This window comes from Nerophis ophidion, linkage group LG17, assembly GCF_033978795.1.
Source record: "Nerophis ophidion isolate RoL-2023_Sa linkage group LG17, RoL_Noph_v1.0, whole genome shotgun sequence".
Lineage (NCBI taxonomy): Eukaryota > Metazoa > Chordata > Actinopteri > Syngnathiformes > Syngnathidae > Nerophis > Nerophis ophidion.
Genome location: NC_084627.1, coordinates 29406485 through 29428523, shown reverse-complemented (window position 1 = coordinate 29428523; position 22039 = coordinate 29406485). Strand labels below are relative to the sequence as shown.

Here is a 22039-nt window from a genome sequence, read left to right as displayed (position 1 = left end):
AAAAATCCCTCATTGACATAATCATTAGACATTTATAAAAATAAAAAAAAGAACAATAGTGTAACAGTGGCTTACACTTGCATCCCATCTAAAAAAGCTTGACAACACAGTGTGTCCAATGTTTTCACAAAGATAAAATAAGTCATATTTTTGGTTCATTAAATAGTTAAAACAAATTTACATTATTGCAATCAGTTGATAAAACATTGTCCTTTACAATTATAAAAGCTTTTTTTTTTCTAAATCTACTTCTCTGCTTGCATGTGAGCAGACTGGGGTAGATCCTGCTGAAATCCTATGTATTCAATGAATACAGAATCCCTTTGAATCGAATTGAAAAAAATCGATATATCATTGAATCATAACCCCAAGAAAATATATTGAATCGAATCGTGGGACACCCAAAGATTCGCAGCCCTAATATATATACATGTATATATATATATATATATATATATATATATATATATATAAACCCCGTTTCAATATGAGTTGGGAAATTGTGTTAGATGTAAATATAAACGGAATACAATGATTTGCAAATCATTTTCAACCCATATTCAGTTGAATATGCTACAAAGACAACATATTTGATGTTCAAACTGATAAACATTTTTTTTTGCAAATAATCATTAACTTTAGATTTTGATGCCAGCAACATGTGACAAAGAAGTTAGGAAAGGTGGCAATAAATACTGATAAAGTTGAGGAAAGCTCATCAAACACTTATTTGGAACATCCCACAGGTGTGCAGGCTAATTGGGAACAGGTGGGTGCCATAATTGGGTATAAAAGCAGCTTCTATGAAATGCTATGTAATTCAAAAACAAGGATGGGGCGAGGGTCACCAATTTGTAAGCAAATTGTCGAACAGTTTTAGAACAACATTTCTCAACGAGCTATTGCAAGGAATTTAGGGATTTCACCATCTACGGTCCGTAAAATCATCAAAAGGTTCAGAGAATCTGGAGAAATCCCTGCACGTAAGCGATGATATTACGGAACTTTGATCCCTCAGCCGGTACTGCATCAAAAACCGACATCAGTGTGTAAAAAATTATACCACATGGGCTCAGGTACACTTCATAAAACCACTGTCATTAATTACAGGTGGTCGCTACATCTGTAAGTGCAAATTAAAACTACTATGCAAACCGAAAGCCATTTATCATCAACACCCCTCGGAATTCTATAGAAACTACCCCATAATAACATGAAACATAGTTGTTCTAATGTATGCACTATTTATTACATGTAATCTCAGGGTAGGGCTGGGCGATATTGGCTTTTATTAATATCGCAATATTTTTATGCCATATTGCGATATATATTACGATATTTTGCCTTGGCCTTGAATGAACACTTGATGCATATAATCACAGCAGTATGATGATTCTATGAGTCCACATTAAAACATTCTTCTTCATATTGCATTAATATGTGCTACTTTTAAACTTTCATGCAGAGAGGGAAATCACAACTAAGTCAATTGACCAAAACTGTATTTATTAAATACTCTTCATTCTCTCGCGGGTGACTTTTTAAATGAAAGAACAAATTAATAGGGTTGCTACCTTTTTGTAGTAACACTTCTCCTGCATACTTTGCATTGATTGATTGATACTTATATTAGTAGATTGCACAGTACAGTACATATTCCGTACAATTGAACACTAAATGGTAACACCCCAATAAGTTTTTCAACTTGTTTAAGTCGGGGTCCACGTTAATCAATTCATGGTACAAATATATACTATCAGCATAATACAGTCATCACACAGGTTAATCATAGTATATACAGTACATTGAACAGCATATTGCTGTTGTCTGCTGAGTATCTTCCCACTTGGAGCCAAACCACCGCCAGATGATGGACCCCCTGCTCTTTATGTTGGGCATTTATTGTTCTTCCTCCATTTGTGATAAGTTTCGCACCAGCTCTCTCTTGTTTTGTCACAAGCTCCGCTCGCTCGACCTGCGTCAGCTAATGTTAGCCATGCTGCTACTCTGATCGGCGAGAGCTATGACGCTAGGCTCGCGAGAGTATGTGACGTATGTAAGAAGGCTGGCTTCTTTCTGTCTCTGTGAGAATGAGAGCCGATGAGTGAGAAACGCCTGTTGTGTGATGCACGCAGCTAAATGCAACTCGACTAGCCATGCTAACGTTAGCTGAGGCGAGAGCGTGTGACGCTACATAGGCGACAGTATGTGACGTATGTAAGAAGGCGGGCTTATTTTATGTCTCTGTGAGAAGGACAGACAAGAAGGAGTGAGACACGCCAGTAATGTAATGCACGTAGCTTAAAGCAACGTGTGAGAACATATAATAAAATATTACGATATAGTCATGTTCTATATCGCACAGAGACAAACCTGCGATATATCGTATATATCGATATATCGCCCAGCCCTATCTCAGGGCCAAGGGAGTAGGTTTGATTTTGAGATTGGTGGGGACACAAAAGTGCTCCAAGCCAGCACTCTGAAAGTTTACTTTTTTTTTTTTTACATTAGCAATCATAATTTCACGTCATGCAGATGTTATAGGGTAAAGCAACTAAAATGAAAGCAAAGGAGACAACTTGGAAGAGTTCTCATCTTTACTCTTTAGTGTAGGGCTGTAGTGCAACTGTGCATCATACTGTCAATTAACATAGCCTACATCAACAACATCAGAAATACATTCATGCAATACAACATATTAAATAAACATAAATTTACTGTAATAATCTTTTCCCCAACTTGTGTTTAAATCACTCACAATTTTTCCCTTCAACTACTTCTTTCTATTGCTGCTTTTGTACTGTAAATATGTTTGTCACTAATACTCAAATACAAGCAGATTAGTTTCCACTTGTTGTTCCTATTTGAAAGAGCCAAACACATGCCTCCGCCGGTCTGTCACAGAAATAAACTGCTGGCCAAAAATATGTTGATGCATGACAGATACATTAAGGACAATGACCATAGAGCTTGATGGTACAGTTACTGCCTGAGCAAAAAGGCTTTTACTAAATATGAATATTACTTCATATTAATGAATTATATTTTAGCATTGTAAAATCACATGATCATCTAGTGAGGGCTTATTGTATTTCCACCACTTTGGTATTTTCAAACCGTTGCTCACTTCTACACAAATACATGAAACTAAAAAATAATTTCAAAAATAAAACGAAAAGGTGAAATCCGGCGATCTGATTGGTTGTTAACCGTGGTTTAAATATTCTAAAGCCTTATCACAGCACAGACTATCACTCCGCCTCAGGCACGCATGACTGGTATGAATGGAAGTTGTTGTCGTGTATCCATGACAACGGACCGTTGCAGTCCGTAGTAAAAGACAGCTGATGTTTTTAGGATGTTAAAAAACGGACTAAGGTAGTTGAATTCACATGTTTAAGGTTAACTTTCACCTCCGGGGAGGGTTAACAATGGTAAAGGGGACTAAGCATTGACTTTCACCTGAAAAAAAGCGGAGGAAAAGACGATGCCATGACATTAGAGGAAACGTGACCCCAGAAGTAAATGTGTCATCCCATAGCTTGTGTTTGTAAATTGTTTTTAAAAAATGTTTTATAATACAGCGTTAACAAAACGTCTGTATTTTTATAATATAGCGTTATATTTTTATAATATAGGGTTAACAAAACGTCTGTATTAATCAGGACCCCAGAAGTAAATGGGGGGGGGTAAGGTTTTTGTAGGGGGGAAGAAATTTGGCGTGACACTCTCGTCCGCTCGCTAGCAACTAGCATGTAGGCTAGCTTTTAAAAGCAGAAGGAGTGACAGCGGGGACAGCCAATCACACGTAAGTTAGCATGAAACCGGCAACCAATCAGGGAGCGATATTTAGGTTAGAGGCGGGACTTCAAGCAGAGACGGACATTTAACCCTTTCTGTGCCATAATCATTGACTAAACATTACGGGCAGCGCTTGTATTGATAGTGACTACACAGTAGCGGCTGGATATTGGTAGGGACGTGTCCCTAGCGTCCCTACCCAATTCTACGCCCTTGCTCAGGGCATTCAATCGATTGCAACTGGACTGTTTGGTTTGTCTTGGAAGACGTTTCGCCTTTCATCAGAGTAGACGTCATCAGTCCGTGCTCATAGACTTAGTTTGGTCAGATCTAGTCTAGCGGCTGGTGCCAAAACCCAAAATGTTTATACTCCAAAACCACGAGCGTGTTCCTGGGCCAGAACATAGGCATTTGAGGGAAGCCCTCAATATTTGCGGTTTTCCCAGCTAGTCGCATCCAGTTCCAGAAATAACAAGAACAGAAGGAATGAGGTGAAGGTGACAGACACAAACATATTGCCATTCCATATGTATCGAGTCTATCTGAAAAACTCAGAAGATTTTTTTAACCAGCACAAATCTGACTAATCTAAGTCTATGAGCACAAACAGATGAAATCAGCTCAGATAAGAGGCGAAACATCTTCCAAGACAATCCAAACAGTCCAGTTGCAATCAGTTGAATGCCCTGAGATTACAATGACTGGATGAATGAGAACATTTATAGACCTATTTTAGACCTATACATGCGGTTTTAATTTATTCATGTTATCATGAAGGCAGTGATTTTCAACTAGGCCGCAGTATGGTAGAGATATTAAATTCGAACATGCGAACGACGACGTTCCGCCAGAAAACTAAAAGAAGAAGGCCTACATGCAATTACTGCTATCATGGCAGAAGCTACAAAACAACCAAAGAAATGAAAAGTTTTGTCTGTGGAGAAAAAAAAAACGAGAAGGGGAGACTATACCTGTATAAAAGGACAATCAAGGATCAACATTGGCCCGGCTTTCACTCACTGGCTTAAGCTACATGATGGAGAGGGATTTTCAGCCTATCATGCCATAGCTCTTTTCCTGCTAAACTAGAAAGTGACTTTCAATGCTCAAATCAAAATGATAATGCTAATGTTAGCTTTCTTAAATTTGCATGGCAGTAATAAATCGCCACCAGCTTGATCGCTCACAGTTTGACACTGACTCGAACAGCCAAACAAATAACTCAAAAGTACTGTAAAAAGAAAACAACTCTGCGATGAATGCAAAACACAAATATAAAGTTTGAGTAAAAAGTGAAGGTTCTTAGTGTGGAAAGATCAGTAATACTCTCAGAGCATTCAATCGATCAGGGACGGCGTGGCGCAGTGGGAGAGTGGCCGTGCGCAACCCGAGGTTCCCTGGTTCAAATCCCACCTAGTACCAACCTCGTCACGTCCGTTGTGTCCTGAGCAAGACACTTCACCCTTGCTCCTGATGGGTGCTGGTTGGCGCCTTGCATGGCAGCTCCCTCCATCAGTGTGTGAATGTGTGTGTGAATGGGTAAATGTGGAAGTAGTGTCAAAGCGCTTTGAGTACCTTGAAGGTAGAAAAGCGCTATACAAGTACAACCCATTTATCATTTATTTAACTGAACTGTTTGGTTTGTCCTAGGAGACGTTTCGCCTCTCATCCGTGTAGGCTTCATCAGTTTATGCTCAAAGACTTAGACTGGTCAGATATAATCTAGCAGCTGGTGCCTAAACCCCAAATATTTATACTCCAATACCAGGACGGTGTGCCTGGGCAAGGATGGTTTTGCCTTATCGTTGTGAGAAAAACAACTGTTAAGATACAAACAACTTACTGTCAATGCCGAGGACAGTCGTTGAAGTGTAATTTTCCCTAGTTAACATTGTGGTATTGTTTGGCAGAACGATCGCTGTGGATCGACCACTAACTGCTCATAATAGACAGAATCACCCAGGTTAGAATTCCATTCAGTCGTAAACAAATGGCACAAAGGAGCGTGAAAAATTATGGTATAGTATTATGGTATTGGAGTATAAATATTACACCAGCCACTAGACTAGATCGGACCATTCAAAGTCTAACACTAGATCTGACCAATCTAAGTCTATGAGCATGAACTGATGAAATGTCTTCCAAGACAAACTAAACAGTCCCGTGCGATCGATAGAATGCCCTGAGATTACAACGACCTGTATGAATGACAATATCCATGGACTGAATCATAGTGGTATTATAGTGTCAGTTTGAAGCTGTATGCCCTAGTCCTCATGGGAAATGTAGTGTAGTCTTCCTTCTTGCAAAACACTACTGCTTTAATCCACTCGTGCTGCCAAAATTAACCAAAACATTAAGTTCTTAAGTGGGGCTTAAAATGGGTAATTTTATAATTAATTTTACATTTAAAACACTTCTTTGTGGTCTGCATAACAGGTAATGGTGTTTTTTCAGTCAAAACTTTGCATAGGTTATGTTATACAGACCATCGTCATGCTGCTTTCTGATCGTCTCTTCAGGATGTACCTTTTTGTGAGTTGTCCTATTTACGTGCCTCCACTTTGACTGTGTCTTCTCCCCTCCTGCCATGTTGTAGTTTTTAGCGCTTCCATATCGACTCTACCGTAAGTAGGTTCAAACTATACGCTATATTGTACAAACCCTGTTTCCATACGTGTTACAACAGCCACGCTGTTGTAACACTTGTCTTGCGGAAATAAGCAGTGGTGTCCATAACGTTGATGGATGACAACATATGTTGCTCCAAAACCTTTAAGAACCTTTCAGCACTAATGGTTCCTTCACAGATGTGTAAGTTACCCATGCCTTGGGCACTAATACACCCCCATACCATCACAGATACTGGCTTTTGAACTTTGCACCGATAACAATCCGAATGTTTAATTTCCTCTTTGCTCTGGAGGACACCACGTCCTCTGTTTCCAAACATAATTTGAAATGTGGACTCGTCAGACCACAGAACACTTTTCCACTTTGCATCAGTCCATCTTAGCTGAGCTCGGACCCAGCCAAGCTGGCGGCGTTGCAGGATATTGTTGATAAATGAGTTTGGCTTTGCATAGTAGAGTTTTAACTTGCACTTACAGATGTAGCGACCAACTGTAGTTACTGACAGTGGTTTTATGAAGTGTTCCTGAGCACATGTGGTAAATCCTTTACACACTGATGTCGGTTTTTGATGCAGTACCGCCTGAGGGATCAAAAGTCCGTAATATCATCGCTTACGTGCAGTGATTTCTCCAGATTCTCTGAACCTATTGATGATTTTACGGACCGTAGATGGTAAAATCCCTAAATTCCTTGCAATAGCTCGTTGAGAAATGTTGTTCTAAAACTGTTCGACAATTTGCTTACAAAGTGGTGACCCTCGCCCCATCCTTGTTTGTGAATTACTTATCATTTCATGGAAGCTGCTCATATACCCAATCATGGCACCCAACTGTTCCCAATTAGCCTGCACACCTATGGGATGTTCCATGTAAGTGTTTGATGAGCATTCCTCAACTTTATCAGTATTTATTGCCACCTTTCCCAACTTCTTTGTCACGTGTTGCTGGCATCAAATTCTAATGTTAATGATTATTTGCAAAAAAAAAAATGTTTATCAGTTTGAACATCATATATGTTGTCTTTGTAGCATATTCAACTGAATATGGGTTGAAAATGATTTGCAAATCATTGTATTCCGTTTATATTTACATCTAACACAATTTCCCAACTCATATGGAAACGGGGTTTGTATTACATATGGAAACAGCAGAGGATGCCTGTACGAGCCAGTCACCCCCCACAACAAGAGGATAGAGAAAAAGAAGAAAATACATTGATAGCAGTGGCGGACTACAATGGCAGACTTGTGCAAAGGTGTGTTTGGGTAAATGTCTACCATATACAGTATGTCGATAATACCCTTTGAAAAACGTCACATATCGGTCAAATACCGAACGGATCGTTTAGAGAAAGTACTGTATTTTTCGGACTGTAAGTCGCAGTTTTTTTCATAGTTTGGCCCGGGGTACGACATATACTCTGGAGCGACTTATGTGTGAAATTATTAACACATTACCGTAAAATATCAAATATTATTATTTTGATCATTCACGTAAGAGACTAGATATATAAGATTTCATGGGATTTAGCGATTAGGACTGATAGATTGTTTGGTTAACTATAGCATAGGCTATAGCATGGTCTATATGATATAGTTATTTGAATGACTCTTACATAATATGTTACGTTAACATACCAGGCACCTTCTCAGTTGGTTATTTATGCCTCATATAACGTACACTTATTCAGCCTGTTGTTCACTATTCTTTATTTATTTTAAATTGCCTTTTAAATGTCTATTCTTGGTGTTGGGTTTTATCAAATAAATTTCCCCAAAAATGCGACTTATACTCCAGTGCGACTTATATATGTTTTTTCCTTCTTTATTATGCATTTTCGGCAGGTGCGACTTATACTCCGGAGCGACTTATACTCCCAAAAATACGGTATAAAGGAAGGCAAGATTGTTTTATATATATCTTCGTAATGAGTCCATGGTTTGAATTACAATTTTTGGGACTTATGCAGATCCCAAATACACAAAAAGAGGTACCAGTAAGTAGAAAAGTTGGTTTTGCATAATAAGCCCCGTTTAAGTAAATCGATTTAGAATTGTGAGTCACTCATTTACACTGTTTTTACTTGAGCATCTCAATAAATTAAAATATGTTGCAAAAGTTATTTAATTTCAAGAGTTTAATTAGGACAAATAGACCAATTAAAGGCCTAAGAAGTGAACCAGTTTCCAATATTGAACATTTGATGACATTTGAGGGTTTTGTTAGCTGTAAACCAGGGGTCTCAACAACCTTTCTTCTTTGAGAGCTACATTTACATAATGAATATCGTCAAAAGCTACTCAGGTTTGGAACGTTCATTTTCATACATTTTTTTCAACCCAAACAGGGAATGTTTTTTGCCAGAAGATTGACAAAATATTGGTAACCACAACTCATAATTTGTATCAAAAAGCAACAACAAATTGTCATTCCTCTGCATTTTGTATATCTCAGCTGTATTCTGGACAAGTCGCCACCTCATTGCAAGGTCAAACTAATGTTTTTAATTTAGGAATAAGGTTGTGCCATAGCAAAATGTGGGAAAGATGAGTTTTAATACTTTTAGGATGCACTGCAAATTGATGCACCTTGACTGTGTTTATCACTCCCCAGTACCATAGCAACTACCCGATACTTAAAAATCCAAACAACAGTTCATTTGACTAATATGTCTTGTTAGAATTTTTGAATGATACCAGCTTAAATTTTCAAGTCAGAGGTGCTCAGCAGTGACTTTCTGTTAAGCAGCAGACAGTCTGGGTCAGAGAGTCTACAGATGTTATTGACCAAATAAAAAATGACTTGGCGCCTACAGCAAGGAAGGTGACAAGGACAATCCTTTGCATTTAGAAAATAATGATCCACTTCTGAGAACACAGAATGTGTTTGAAAAGCTAGCCACAGTTTAATAAACCACAAAAGAAAAAATCATTCTCAGTTATCTTTTCTTATTCTTACCTATACACACGTCTATCTTGCCCTTGATGGCAGCCTCGTGTAAAGGTGTATAGTTCCAGTTGTCTCGGGCATTGGGTTCGGCTCCCTGACACAGCAACAAGGACACCACCTGGCAACAACACACACACACACACATCTATTATTTATTCTCCATCACCAAACTGTACAGAGCAAGTGTTTCTATCCAGAGCAACAATGTCAAGACAAGAAAGCCCCAGAAGAGGAGGGGTTATAAAGACAGAATTAGTGTCCAAATGTTGGAAGTACAACAACTATAGCAGGGGTCGGCAACCCATGGCTCCGGAGCTGCAAGTGGCTCTTTGGTCACTCTGATGTGGCTCAGCTGCATAATCAATGACCCCCCCCCCGAATATGTCGGGAGGTTTCCGGAGTTTGGTGCCTCTCCCGGGAATTACTCGGGGGCCGGTCTTCACCTGGTCTACAATATTGAGTGCCTGTCTTTCACATGTCGTCGCGCCCGCTTTAACACAATGCTATCTGCTTGTCGGCCGGTCGCATGCTATACGCAGTTCTTGTCAACTCACACACATACCTGCAAGGCATACTTGTTCAACAGCCATACAGGTTACACTGAGGGTTGTAATATAAACAACTTAAACACTTACTAATATGCACCCTTCTGTGAACCCACACCATACAAGAATGACAAACATTTTTGAAGAACATCCGCACTGTAAGACAACATAAACACAACAGTACAAATACCCAGAATCCCATGCATCGCTGACGCTTCCTGGCTATATTATACACACGCTAGCACCAAACCCCGACCCCTCCAACCCCACCCACCTCAACCGACGCACGGAGGGGATGGGGGGGTTGGTGCTAGCGTGTGCATAATGTAGCCAGGAAGAGTCAGCGATGCATGGGATTCTGGGTATTTGTAGTGAATTACACTTATTTACAATCAAACTTTCCACGTACGCCCTCAATTTGGTCACTTTGGGAAGGTGACTTAGGAGCATACTTGCCAACCCTCCCGGATTTTCCGGAAGACTCCCGAAATTTAGCGCCCCTCCGGAAAACCTCCCGGAAGAAATTTTCTCCCGAAAACCGCCCGAAATTCAGCCGGAGCTGGAGGCCACGCCTCCTCCAGCTTCATGCGGACCTGAGTGGGGACAGCCTGTTTTCACGTCCACTTTTCCACTATATAAAAAGCTCGCCTGCCCAATCAAGTTACAACATCTACGGATTTTTATAAAAAACTGCACACACAAGGAGACGAAGCAGAAGAACGAGGAAGTTAAAGCCATGGCGAGAGCTGTCTGTAATAGAGTGATCTATGCTGTCTGTTGCTATCTGGCTGGTGAATGTTAGCTATACCATTATGGGGTTGCTTTTTGATTGGCCAACGATTTACGTGGTGTTGTGCACCTGACGACAAGTGAGGGAGTCTGTTCTGAAGCCCACAGTAAAGAGACGTAACTTCATCACCTCGCCTAGTTATTGACTCCAACCCAAAATATTACACCGTCGATGAGCAAAATGAAGAAATACGGTTGCAAGTTCCAAAACAATTGGAAACAAGAATTTCAGTTTATCCAGGAGAGCTCGAAGGGGAAAGGGTATGTTGCCTGTAAATTTTGTAGAACAGACTTCTCCATTGAACACGGTGGCCGAATGGATATACTCAGTCATGAACGGTCAGCAAAGCACAAAGCGTCCGCAGCGCAACATTGTTCACAACCCAGTATTATGGGCCACCTCGCAAAATGGAGACCCCGATGGTGTAATTTATGCTGAGACAAAGATGGCTATGCTGATAGCTGAAAGCAACATCCCGTTCTCCTTTGCGGATGTCTACAACAAATCCGTGAAGGATATGTTCCCGGATTCGGCGATCGCTCGCCAGTACGCAAATGGCAGAACAAAGGTTACTCATTGAGTGAAAGGTAAGTGTTGTTGTTTTTTTAGTAACCAGCAAGCACAGTACAGTTACTAGAACAACTATGTTTTTATTACTGTGTATTTGTACAGTGTGTCCTCTGAAATTCAACTATTTATATATATATATATATCCATCCATCCATTTTCTACCGCTTATTCCCTTTCGGGGTCGGGGTCGCGAAATGAATATATATATATAGCTAGAATTCACTGAAAGTCAAGTATTTCATACATACATATATATATATATATATATATGAAGTACTCGAGTTGGTGAATTGTAGCTGTAAATATACTCCTCCCATCTTAACCACGCCCCCTGCCCCAACCACGCCTTCGCCCCACCCCCGAAATCGGAAGTCTCAAGGTTGGCAAGTATGTCTATAGTTTAACATTTGTAGTACAGTAGTAGCAGAATTATCTTGCTCACACTCCCTCTAGAGTTATAAATTGGAACAATAAATCAAGTTCTTGTTTCATGTTTCCTCAGCACCTTGTCAGGGAAAAGTTATTTCAGGTATGTCTAAGACTGAGAACCACAAGAAGGACCAACTCAGAAAGATGCAATTTGTATGTATGTTACCTTTATTTAGTGGCAAATTTACATATAAATGTATTGATATTGTTTAATTGTGTGCATCACTACAACTAGTGTGCTAATTATTTAGTTAAAGACAAAAATACGGTTTTACCTTGATTTATTTAGATAAACTTTATATCAAATGTGTGAATTATGGTGGTTCTGCTATTAGTACTGCATTATTTCCAAACTGTTGCATATGATTAATTTATATTTATCAAAATCAGGGCTGTCAAACGATTAAAATATATTAAAATACAGAATTTTTCTTTATTTTTATCATTAATATGTGTACTTTAGACCAGGGGTCTTTAACATTTTCCAGGCCAAGATGGAACGGGGATCATTTCTTTCTTTAAACCCTGTTGTCTTTCAGGCATTTCTCCCTTACAATATTGTCTTTGTCTTGTCAGGAAGGATAACCTCCTCTTCTCACAAATCTTGTAACAACACAGAATCAATGACCACTCCAGCATTCATGTGCATGAATACTTTTTAGTTTTAATGAGGGTTGATCGCAATATCTGTAGTCAAGAAATAGGTCAAAACAAATGTGCGGCTAATAGTAGTAGCTGTTTTATACCCGGAGCTTGTTATGATTTTCATTTTCACTTCCATGGCACAGTTATGTTAAAAAGAAAGTTGTGTTACTGTAGTGTGGTTGGAGTAGCAGTGATCATCACACAGTGCAGCATCAGCCTCACACATACACACAGCGGTGTTGAGCACATAGGCAGCTTCTGCCCTGCACGTTGCAAAAAGTTGAGCATATCTCGGTAACGGCCCATTTAACTGTTCACTACAGTGTGTTAGATTATTGTTAATGTGTATTTAAAAACATTTACATTTGTGAAAAATATGAATATATACAATTATATATGAGCATATATTTTTTTTAAAAGCAATAAGGTAAAGGATCGTTTGTATTCTTTGATTACCTGTATACATCAGTGCTTCTCTCCAGTGCTTTGGCAAATGGCAAGCACTGACTCAGATTGTGGAGTTTTTTAAAACTTAAAAACTGTAGCTTATATTCAGTTAAAGTACAAAAAAGAAAAGGCCCGGGAGGTGGGCATTCTTTTTTGATTGAGGACAGATGATGAGCAGCCAGGTTCCTGACATCTGTGGTTCTTCACTGACTAAACGTAAGTCATTTAGCTACAATATATTTTTTACACAAGCGTGTTTAAACTGTTAATTTAGCTTTAGAATTTGATGTGTGTATGATTTTCTGTCGTGCATAATGGCTCTGACTGTGTCTTTGCAACCTAATCAGGAAGTGTTTCATGAACTCTTTAGATTTTATAAAATAGCCTAAGCCCTTCCTGTAAGCAGTGCTGCATGTGAATAGAGCTTATCAGCGCTAACACTCATAAAAACTATTTTATGTACAACTATGGTTGGCATTTTGGCTCTTGCAGTTTGTGGTATATTATGATGTCTGTTCCGGAGTGCTTGTGGGCAAGCAGTCAGGGACGTGGAAGATTGAGCTCCTAAAAAAAAATATTGTTTTGCCTCTTTTCTGCTCATTTGTCAACTATTTATTTTGCAACTGTCTATTTTGGCAAAGAATTATGACACTTATCGCATTTGGAGGACGTATTGGTTGGATAAACTCGACCGGAGAGTTCAGGCTGCAGTTGCATTGGGTAGATATTTGATTTATATCCACATACGAAAGAGGCCTGGGTCATATTTGAAACATTCGGATTTTCACTGTTCACACTGACCTGAAAAATCAGATACAGGTCACTTATGGGACTAAATATGGGTATTGTCCTGCAGTGTGAACAAGGCCTATGTCGTGATTCAAGGGACATGGGTTCAAGTCCACATAAGAGGGCCTTTTATTTACTTATCTAATGGCAATATGTGATGAAAATTTTTATTTTACTTGTTTTCTTAGGAAGTTTTCCGTACTTTGAAATGCAAATGTTGACAGGTATGTCTCTCACACGCTTCCCACTTCTGACACAGGCTTACTTTAAAAACAAACCTACTATAAATGACAATTTAAAAAAATTGCCTGGATGTAGGTGTCGGTGGGGAGCTAATGCTGTCTCAAGGCGATGTCTTATTACGTTTCCCCAAGATGCAAAAGGGACGTTCGGAAGCAGGAAGTAGGAAAAGGATTTATTATAGGTAGGAAAGGATTTATTATAGGTAGGAAAAGGATTTATTACCATGACAAGGCAATAATACAAAAATAGGAATGTGCCGATGGCACCGGAAGCTAAAGATAAACTTACCACAGGAACAAGAATCAAAGATAGCCAACGTAACGTGTTGTGTGACGCAAACAAAACAGCCAGGCCGAGTGTGGCGAGAGGCAGACATAAAAACCTCTCCGATTAGTGACCGGAAGCAGGTGAGCGTTCCGACCACTAACAAGAGGCAGGTGAACATAATCAGCGCCCATGGTAACCAGAAACACAAACACAGGGGTGCTAAAACAGAACTAAGGAAATCCTAAATATAAAACACGATCTGGGAAACGGGTCATCACATAAGGCTTTGGAATACTTAATTAAGTGTTGTTATTAGATGTAATCATCAAAATTTTATTATATATGTTATCCAAATATTACACTCTTTGTGGAGAATCCAGTCACTTTTTCAAATGAATTCCTGAAATCAATTAATTCTAAGGTGCTGTTTGCAACTTTTTTGCAGCTGCCTTCTACCATGTAATGATGTAAACTAGGTTTTTATTCAACACACACACACAGACATTAGCTTTGTGTGTTGTCAGCTAATGATAGCAATTTGGCAAAGTTTAGCTACCAATGTTAGCTATCAATAAATGTATATGCTATCATAACAACAACATGACCACAAATTGTCAGTTGCCTCTATTGGACTGATTTTGTGTATGTGCACTCGCTCGGAGCATGTACGTGTGGATGGGAGAGCACTGAGTCACAGCCATGAAAGCCAACCAATTTCTTTGTATTTAATTTAATTAGTAATAGTGAAAAATGTTGACATTTAAAAATATATATGTTCTGTTAAACCACTAATGGTGTCATAACATAGCCGATGGTATTCTTGTTATATTTTTGGGTTTAGAGCAAGTTGCAAACAGCTTCTTTAAAATGATATTCAAACATATTGAGATGCCCCTGCATTACCAGAGAAGTGGCAATTAATGTTTATTCCAAGGAGTTTAACATGAAGTTACTCCAAAATTTTTATCAGATCCTCCCTGCGTCGGAAAGTTAAAGTGAACCTTTTAAGTGCTCATACGGTATCGATCAACTGAGAGCCACAGCTCTTCGCTGCTTTTCCACCAAGAGCTCGCAGTAATGTGTTTGCAATCTGTCAAGCTAATACAAGAAAAGCCATGTGTGAACTTTAAAATTCACATGCTGGGGAAAAATGTGGTTAATCAGCACTTCAAATGTGATATTTTAAAACTAAATCATGGTAGAACCAGTCAGGAGTGGGAAATTGCTCATCCTTTATGTTACACAAGACTCAAAATCAGGCGCTTAGAGGCCTAATGAAACCCACAACTACCGACCACGCAGTCTGATAGTTTATATATCACTGATGAAATATTAACATTGCAACACATGCCAATACGGCCTTTTTAGTTTACTAAATTGCAATTTTAAATTTCCCGTGAAGTGTCGTGTTGAAAACGTTGCGGTATGATGACTCGTATGATGACGCGTGCGTTTGACGTCTCGGGTTGTAGCGGATATTATTTTACAGCCCGATTTAAGCTATATGTAGTCTGCTTTAATCGCATAATTACACAGTATTCTGGACATCTGTGTTGCTGAATCTTTTGCAATTTGTTCAATTAATAATGGAGAAGTCAAAGTAGAAAGATGGAGGTGGGAAGCATTTAGCCTTTAGCCACACAAACACAGCCGGTGTTTCCTTGTTTAAAATTCCCGAAGGTGAAGCTTTACTATGGATCAGAGCGGTCAAGCGAACATGGATCCCGACCACATGTCAACCGGCAGAGAAAATTGTGATAATAAGTCGGCTTTTACCAGAGACATCAGCGGAGCTTCCGTCCTGCTGCAGCTGCGTGACTTCCCTCAGAGACACTCGCGGTCAACACACCCGTGGCCACACCCCTGCGACTTTCAGGTACTATTTAATCTCACTAAAACACTAGCAACACAATAGGCAGATAAGGGATGTTTCAGAATTATCATAGTAAATGTGTGTAATAACATCTGAATCACTCCCACTGCAATCGCTTTTTTTTTCTTTTTCTCTTTTTTTTCTAGTGTAGCCTAATTTCCTCATCCGCATATCTTTCATCCTCGCTAAAATTAATGGGGAAATTGTCGCTTTCTCGGTCTGAATAGCTCTTGCTGTTGCAGGCTATAATTATAAACAATGTGAGGATGTGACGTCACGCGCACATCGTCTGCTACTTCCGGTAAAGGCAAGGCTTTTTTATTAGTGACCAAAAGTTGCAAACTTTATCGTCGACGGTCAGCTTCTTGTAGATGGTCAATGGTGTATTTGCAACAGGTTGAAGTCCATGGAGTGGTCAAAGAAGTCAAGAGAGGAGGTAATTTCTCTTCCTAAGAAAGGATATGGATATAACAAAATAGCAAAGACATTACACATTCCAAGAGACACAGTTGGGAGCATAATTCGCAAGTTTAAAGCTAAAGGCACTACCTGGGCGTGGTACAAAGAGGATGCTGTGTGCGTACAGTGGTGAAAAACCCCCGGGTAACAGCTGAGGAACTACAACAGAACCTTGCAGAGAGGGGGAACGCAGGTTTCGTCCCAGACAATAAGGCGCGCATTACGAGATGAAAGCCTCCATGCCAGAACTCCCAGGCGCACCCCACTTCTGACTACCAGGCACAAGGAAAATAGACTCCAGTATGCCAAAAATCATCTGGACAAACCCCAAAGGTTTTGGGAAACTGTTCTATGGAGTGATGAGACAAAACTGGAACTATTTGGGCCTATGAATCAACGTTATGTCTGGAGGAGAAAAAATTAAGCTTACAAAGAGAAGAACACCTTGCCTACTGTTAAGCATGGTGGGGGGTTAAGCATGCTGTGGGGCTGTTTCTCTGCCTCAGGTACCGGGAATCTCCAGCGCGTTCAAGGCATTATGAATTCTATTTCCTACCAGGATATATTAGCTGCAAATGTCATGAAGTCAGTGACGAAGCTGAGGCTTGGGAGACGTTGGACATTCCAACAGGACAACGGTCCCAAGCATACCTCCAAATCAACATCAGAGTGGTTGCAGAAGAAGGGCTGGAAGACTCTGGAGTGGCCTTCACAGTCGCCAGACCTAAATCCTATAGAAAACCTGTGGTGGGACTTGAAGAAGGCAGTTGCAGCACGCAAGCCCAGGAATATGAATCGTTGCAAGAAGCTTGTGTCCGGTTATGTATCACGTTTGAACGATGTAATTCCTGCCAAAGGGGGTTCTACTAAGTACTAAAAATGCATGAAACTAGGGGGTTGAATAATTTTGTCAATGAGATATTAAGAAAAATGTCCTTTTTTGGTATTTTGTAAAATACAGTGTTACAATTTAAGTTGCGTTTGTCTATTTGACACATCTTTATTTGATATGACTATAAAAAAAATACGGAATAAATGTCCAACTTGCTAAAACACCAAAATTGTGTGGGGGTTGAATAATTTTGATCACAACTGTATCACTGCCTCCTCAGTGAGCAGGCACAAAATACAATATATTGAAAGGACATCTAAGTTTAGAAAAGGAGTGCCTATTTTCAATGAACCCGGTTTGACCCGCATTAATAATAGAATGGAGAATAGTATCCAGACGTGAAGCCAGCAGTTTGCATAATAATTTGAAGTCCATATTTAACAGGCTAATAGGACGATACAAAGGGTCCTTGCCTTTTTTTCAAGAGAGAAATTGAAGCTTGGTTTAGCGTTTGCTAAATGATTCATTGAACATGTTAAATAAAATGGGGGCTAGCTTATGCCAACATTGTTTTTAATTTTGGAGGATAGCAGTGTAGTGATAATTATGCAACATTTAATTCTGCAGCAGTAATTGGTCTCTCTAACATTACCAAACCTAAATTATCAAGCTCAGGAGTAGAACAATGAGAAAATTAGTAGAATGACGCATAGAAATTCCTAAATACATTATTGATCTTAAGACATCCGTAACTAATATTTATATTTAATTCTAGCATTTTCATGAATTCTATATGTTCATCAAACAGAGCTATTGCAGTAATTTGGTTGTATGTTTTCCAAATCAATCTAATCCACTTTATTTGTATAGCACAATTTAAAACAATAAAAGTTTCATAAAGTGCTGTACAGTAGTTAAAATACCCATTTAAAAGCAGGATAATACTAAGGACAGCCTTGTAAATTAAAGGCGAACTGCACTTTTTTGTGAATTTTGCTTATCCTCCACAATCATTATGAAATACATGACAACAGATGGATTTTTTTTTCATGCGTTATAAATATGAAATAAACGTAAATAAAAGTCTGATTACAGCGAAAACCAATGGGAGCTTCACTATTACGCCCATAAAATCCAATAAATAACCATTTAAAATGTGCTAACAATACTCCATTTACATTTCCTGACTTTAAAATTAACCACGTATTTGTGATATTGTTACTATGAGTGCTAACAGACAAACTACTTATAGCAGCGCCATGATCACAAGCTTGTTTGCCATGTTTACATTGAGTGGTCTGCTGCTTCCTTGCTTCCTTTTCTAGATCATAAATTATGCATTACACCTGCACAGAAGAAGTCTGAGTAGGCATTTCGACAAGTTGGTACACTTTGACAGCCATTTAGGACCCGAAACTGGTGAGGACGACACAAAAAGGCGCTCGGTCCCTCTGGACCCCCACCGCTTTTCTTTGTGAGGATTATGAGTAATTTTTCACCTACATGAGAATATATGAATATCCGAGCAGTCCGCATCCTAATGACAGCAGACCTTGCATCGTAAGTGATGTTATGTTTGTTTTTTCTCGTAATGTCTGCAGTGAGTAATCATCAGTAATGAAGTAAAAAAGTGTGAAAAATAAAACGTGTTTTTTAAATTCATGAGCCATGTATACTTAAAATATTAAAAATACGTAAATATTAAATGTTACTATAAATGTGCTTATTATTACATTAAATATATACTTCTCATGTAAATAAAACCTCAATGGTGAATGTTTTTTTAATTAGGGCTGTGTAAGTGGAATTGCGCGGCTCCCGTAGGCTCCATTGTAAGCAGACTTTTGATCATATTTAATTAATATTTAAAATGCAAAAAGAACATCCATTGTCATGTTTTTCATAATGATTGTACACGATAGGCAAAATTCAAAAAGTGCAGTTCCCCTTTAAAAAGAAAAAAAAATACATAAAAGAAAACAAAATAAACTAAGATACATAACGCTCACAATGGTTTGAAAGCTAAGGTGTAAAAATATGTTTTAAGACGGGAATTAAAACTCATTAAAGAGGAAGACGTCCGAATTACCAAAGGGAGATTGTTCCAAAGTTTTAGAGCCACAGCAGAAAACGCACAATAGATAAAGAACTTAACACGTTGACATAAACGGACTGACTTTTAATGGAAGTATCCGTTTGGTTCTCAAGTTTAAGTGTTGTCGATTTTAGCGGGCACAGTGGACAAATGGACACTGAGTTGGGCGACATAAACAGTTTCCATTGTATATGTCTGTAATTAATTTTGGTGTGATCTAAACCAGGGGTTCTTACCTGTTATTGACTATGGAGATGTGTTGTACATGAATGCTACTGCTGGTTGTCTCCACAAGCTGGATAGTGTATACCACGGGGCACTGAGATTCATCACCAACTGCGCTCCCTTTACTCACCATTGTGTGTTATACTCACTGGTTAACTGGATGTCCTTATGTGCTTGACACCTCAATCATTGGTATGTGTTCAACTACAAAAACATTCTGAGTATCACACCATCTTATCCATCTTGTCTTTTAACAAAGAAACAAGGAAGTCACAATCTTCGTTCAATGAATGTTCTGCAATCGGTCGTCCCCAAAGTAAGAACTGAACTGGGCAAGAAAGCATTTAGGTTTTCAGCACCGAAGGCTTGGAATAACCTATAATCGAATATTCTACTCCAAACATTTGTTACATTGAATGAGTTTAAAGCTTCTGTGAAAGGATTGCAGTTTACCTTGTCTGTATACACATGTGTCATATGAGCAAGTTTTAATGTTGTAAATGTGATGTTTTGTGTGTTGTTTACTGTTTTTAATGTAACCTTGCTGCTGCCCTCATGGCCGGGGCTCCATTGGAAAAGAGATCTTTGATCTCAATGGGATTTTTACCTGGTTAAATAAAGGCTAAATTAAAAAAAAAAATTAAAATTAACCTTTTTACCATCAGTGCCCAACTTTACCCCTACTCAAATATCAACATTGAATTAATAAACCAACTCTTGATTTTAATCGTATTTTAATCGTATCCATATCTAACCTACTCGCAGTTTACAATCTTGTCAAATAATATGAAACCATGTGTTAAATAATATGAAAGCATCTGTTAATCAAAGATTATTTATTCAACACGGTCAGGCTGATTTGTGAAAAATAAATACTAACCAAAAATACTGCATAAAAAGGGACTCATAAATAACTGACCAAAAAATATTTATGTTGTCCTAAAATAAAAAAACTAAATTAACAATGAATATGTCTTTAAAATGTCAATAAAATTAAAGTGCAAATGGAAATACAGCTTCATTCATTTAGTCATATTTTTTGTGCTTACAAAACGTCTCTATGACTAGCTCCAGTGTTCATTTGTTTCATATTGTCATTACTGCCACAGGTGTTAGAAAAGTGTATTTCAACTGACTACCGCTACAGCCCATAAGGGCCAGAGCTGAGAAACAGATATTGTTTGACAGCCCTCCAGGAAATGCTCGTGGTCCAACAATATGACACGCTCCAATAGTTAAGAAACACTAATCAAAATGACTGAAACAAAAATATGATAAAAAGTCAGTGTCACCTCAGAGTGCCCAAACGAGCACGCGTTGTGAAGAGGGATCAAACCACCATCGTCACGGGCATGGATGTTGGCGCCATTCTGAAGGAGGTGGTCTACCACATCTTTACGTCCAAAACCTGAGTTAGGATGAGTGAGGAGCAAAAAAAGGATGGCAATACACAGCAGCATATTAAAAAAGTGTCTACAATACAGAGACAAGGTAGGGAAAAAAATGAGAGCGAAAAATGAATACAATACCAAGAAACTATTGCAAGATCTTGAGATAGTTTTACAAGTATTTCAGGGTCAGGCGTTAGTTTACTTTTAGCAGGATTGTGCGATATAGACAATGATATAACTTTGGCCCAGGATAGATCTTTTAATGTTGTCGGTATATAAGAGGGACAAGCGGTGAAAAAATGGATGGATGGCAGGTTGATACTTTCTAGATGAGTCCCTCAAATTTAACAGCAAAATGAATGACCGTGTCCTCAACACTAAGTAGTGTTCTCGCTAGTGGTTAACGTCCCTTCTAAGTCACTAATCCTAGCCTCCAAAGCAGAAAATAAACTACATTTCTTGAAAGTATTTCCACTGGAGGACGAGAACTAGCTAAACATCCAACGTGACACAACGTAAGAGGATACAACAAGCAATGCTAACCACTAAGTAAGTATATGGTCAATACAGTGATTAGATACATTTATAATTAAAACAATCTTGTGTCGCTTTTTATTGTTCACAAACTCAGGAAATAAGCTCCTGGACACACAGGGGTGCTTTAAAGGCAAAAACCAAAGGATTCAATCAGAGCTAATCATAGCTTTTGATTATATGTACTTATACATATGATAAATGGGTTGTACTTGTATAGCGCTTTTCTACCTTCAAGGTACTCAAAGCGCTTTGACACTACTTCCACATTTACCCATTCACACACACATTCACACACTGATGGAGGGAGCTGCCTCGCAAGGCGCTAACCAGCACCCATCAGGAGCAAGGGTGAAGTGCCTTGCTCAGGACACAACCGGACGTGACGAGTTTGGTACTAGGTGGGGATTGAACCAGGGACCCTCGGGTTGCGCACGGCCACTCCCCCACTGCGCTTATTGTGCATTACTGTCTTTATTTTGTTCAAAATAGTGTATGAAAGAGAATAGAACATAAAGT

The 22039-nt window shown here is 38.9% G+C and overlaps 1 protein-coding gene across 3 annotated transcripts in view; it reads right to left on the bottom strand.

Annotated features, from left to right (window-relative positions):
• LOC133536308 (poly [ADP-ribose] polymerase tankyrase-1) overlaps window positions 1-22039 on the bottom strand; it is a 337423-nt gene that overhangs the window by 263169 nt on the left and 52215 nt on the right. For all 3 annotated transcript variants that reach the window (XM_061876734.1, XM_061876733.1, XM_061876732.1), the window contains 2 exons: window positions 20888-21003; window positions 9396-9504 (listed from right to left, as the gene is read on the bottom strand). Coding sequence is in view for 2 of the 3 variants with exons in the window: in XM_061876733.1 (XP_061732717.1) it covers window positions 9396-9504; window positions 20888-21003 (225 nt within the window). In the remaining variant the exon portion in view is untranslated. The remainder of the gene's footprint in view (window positions 1-9395; window positions 9505-20887; window positions 21004-22039) is intronic.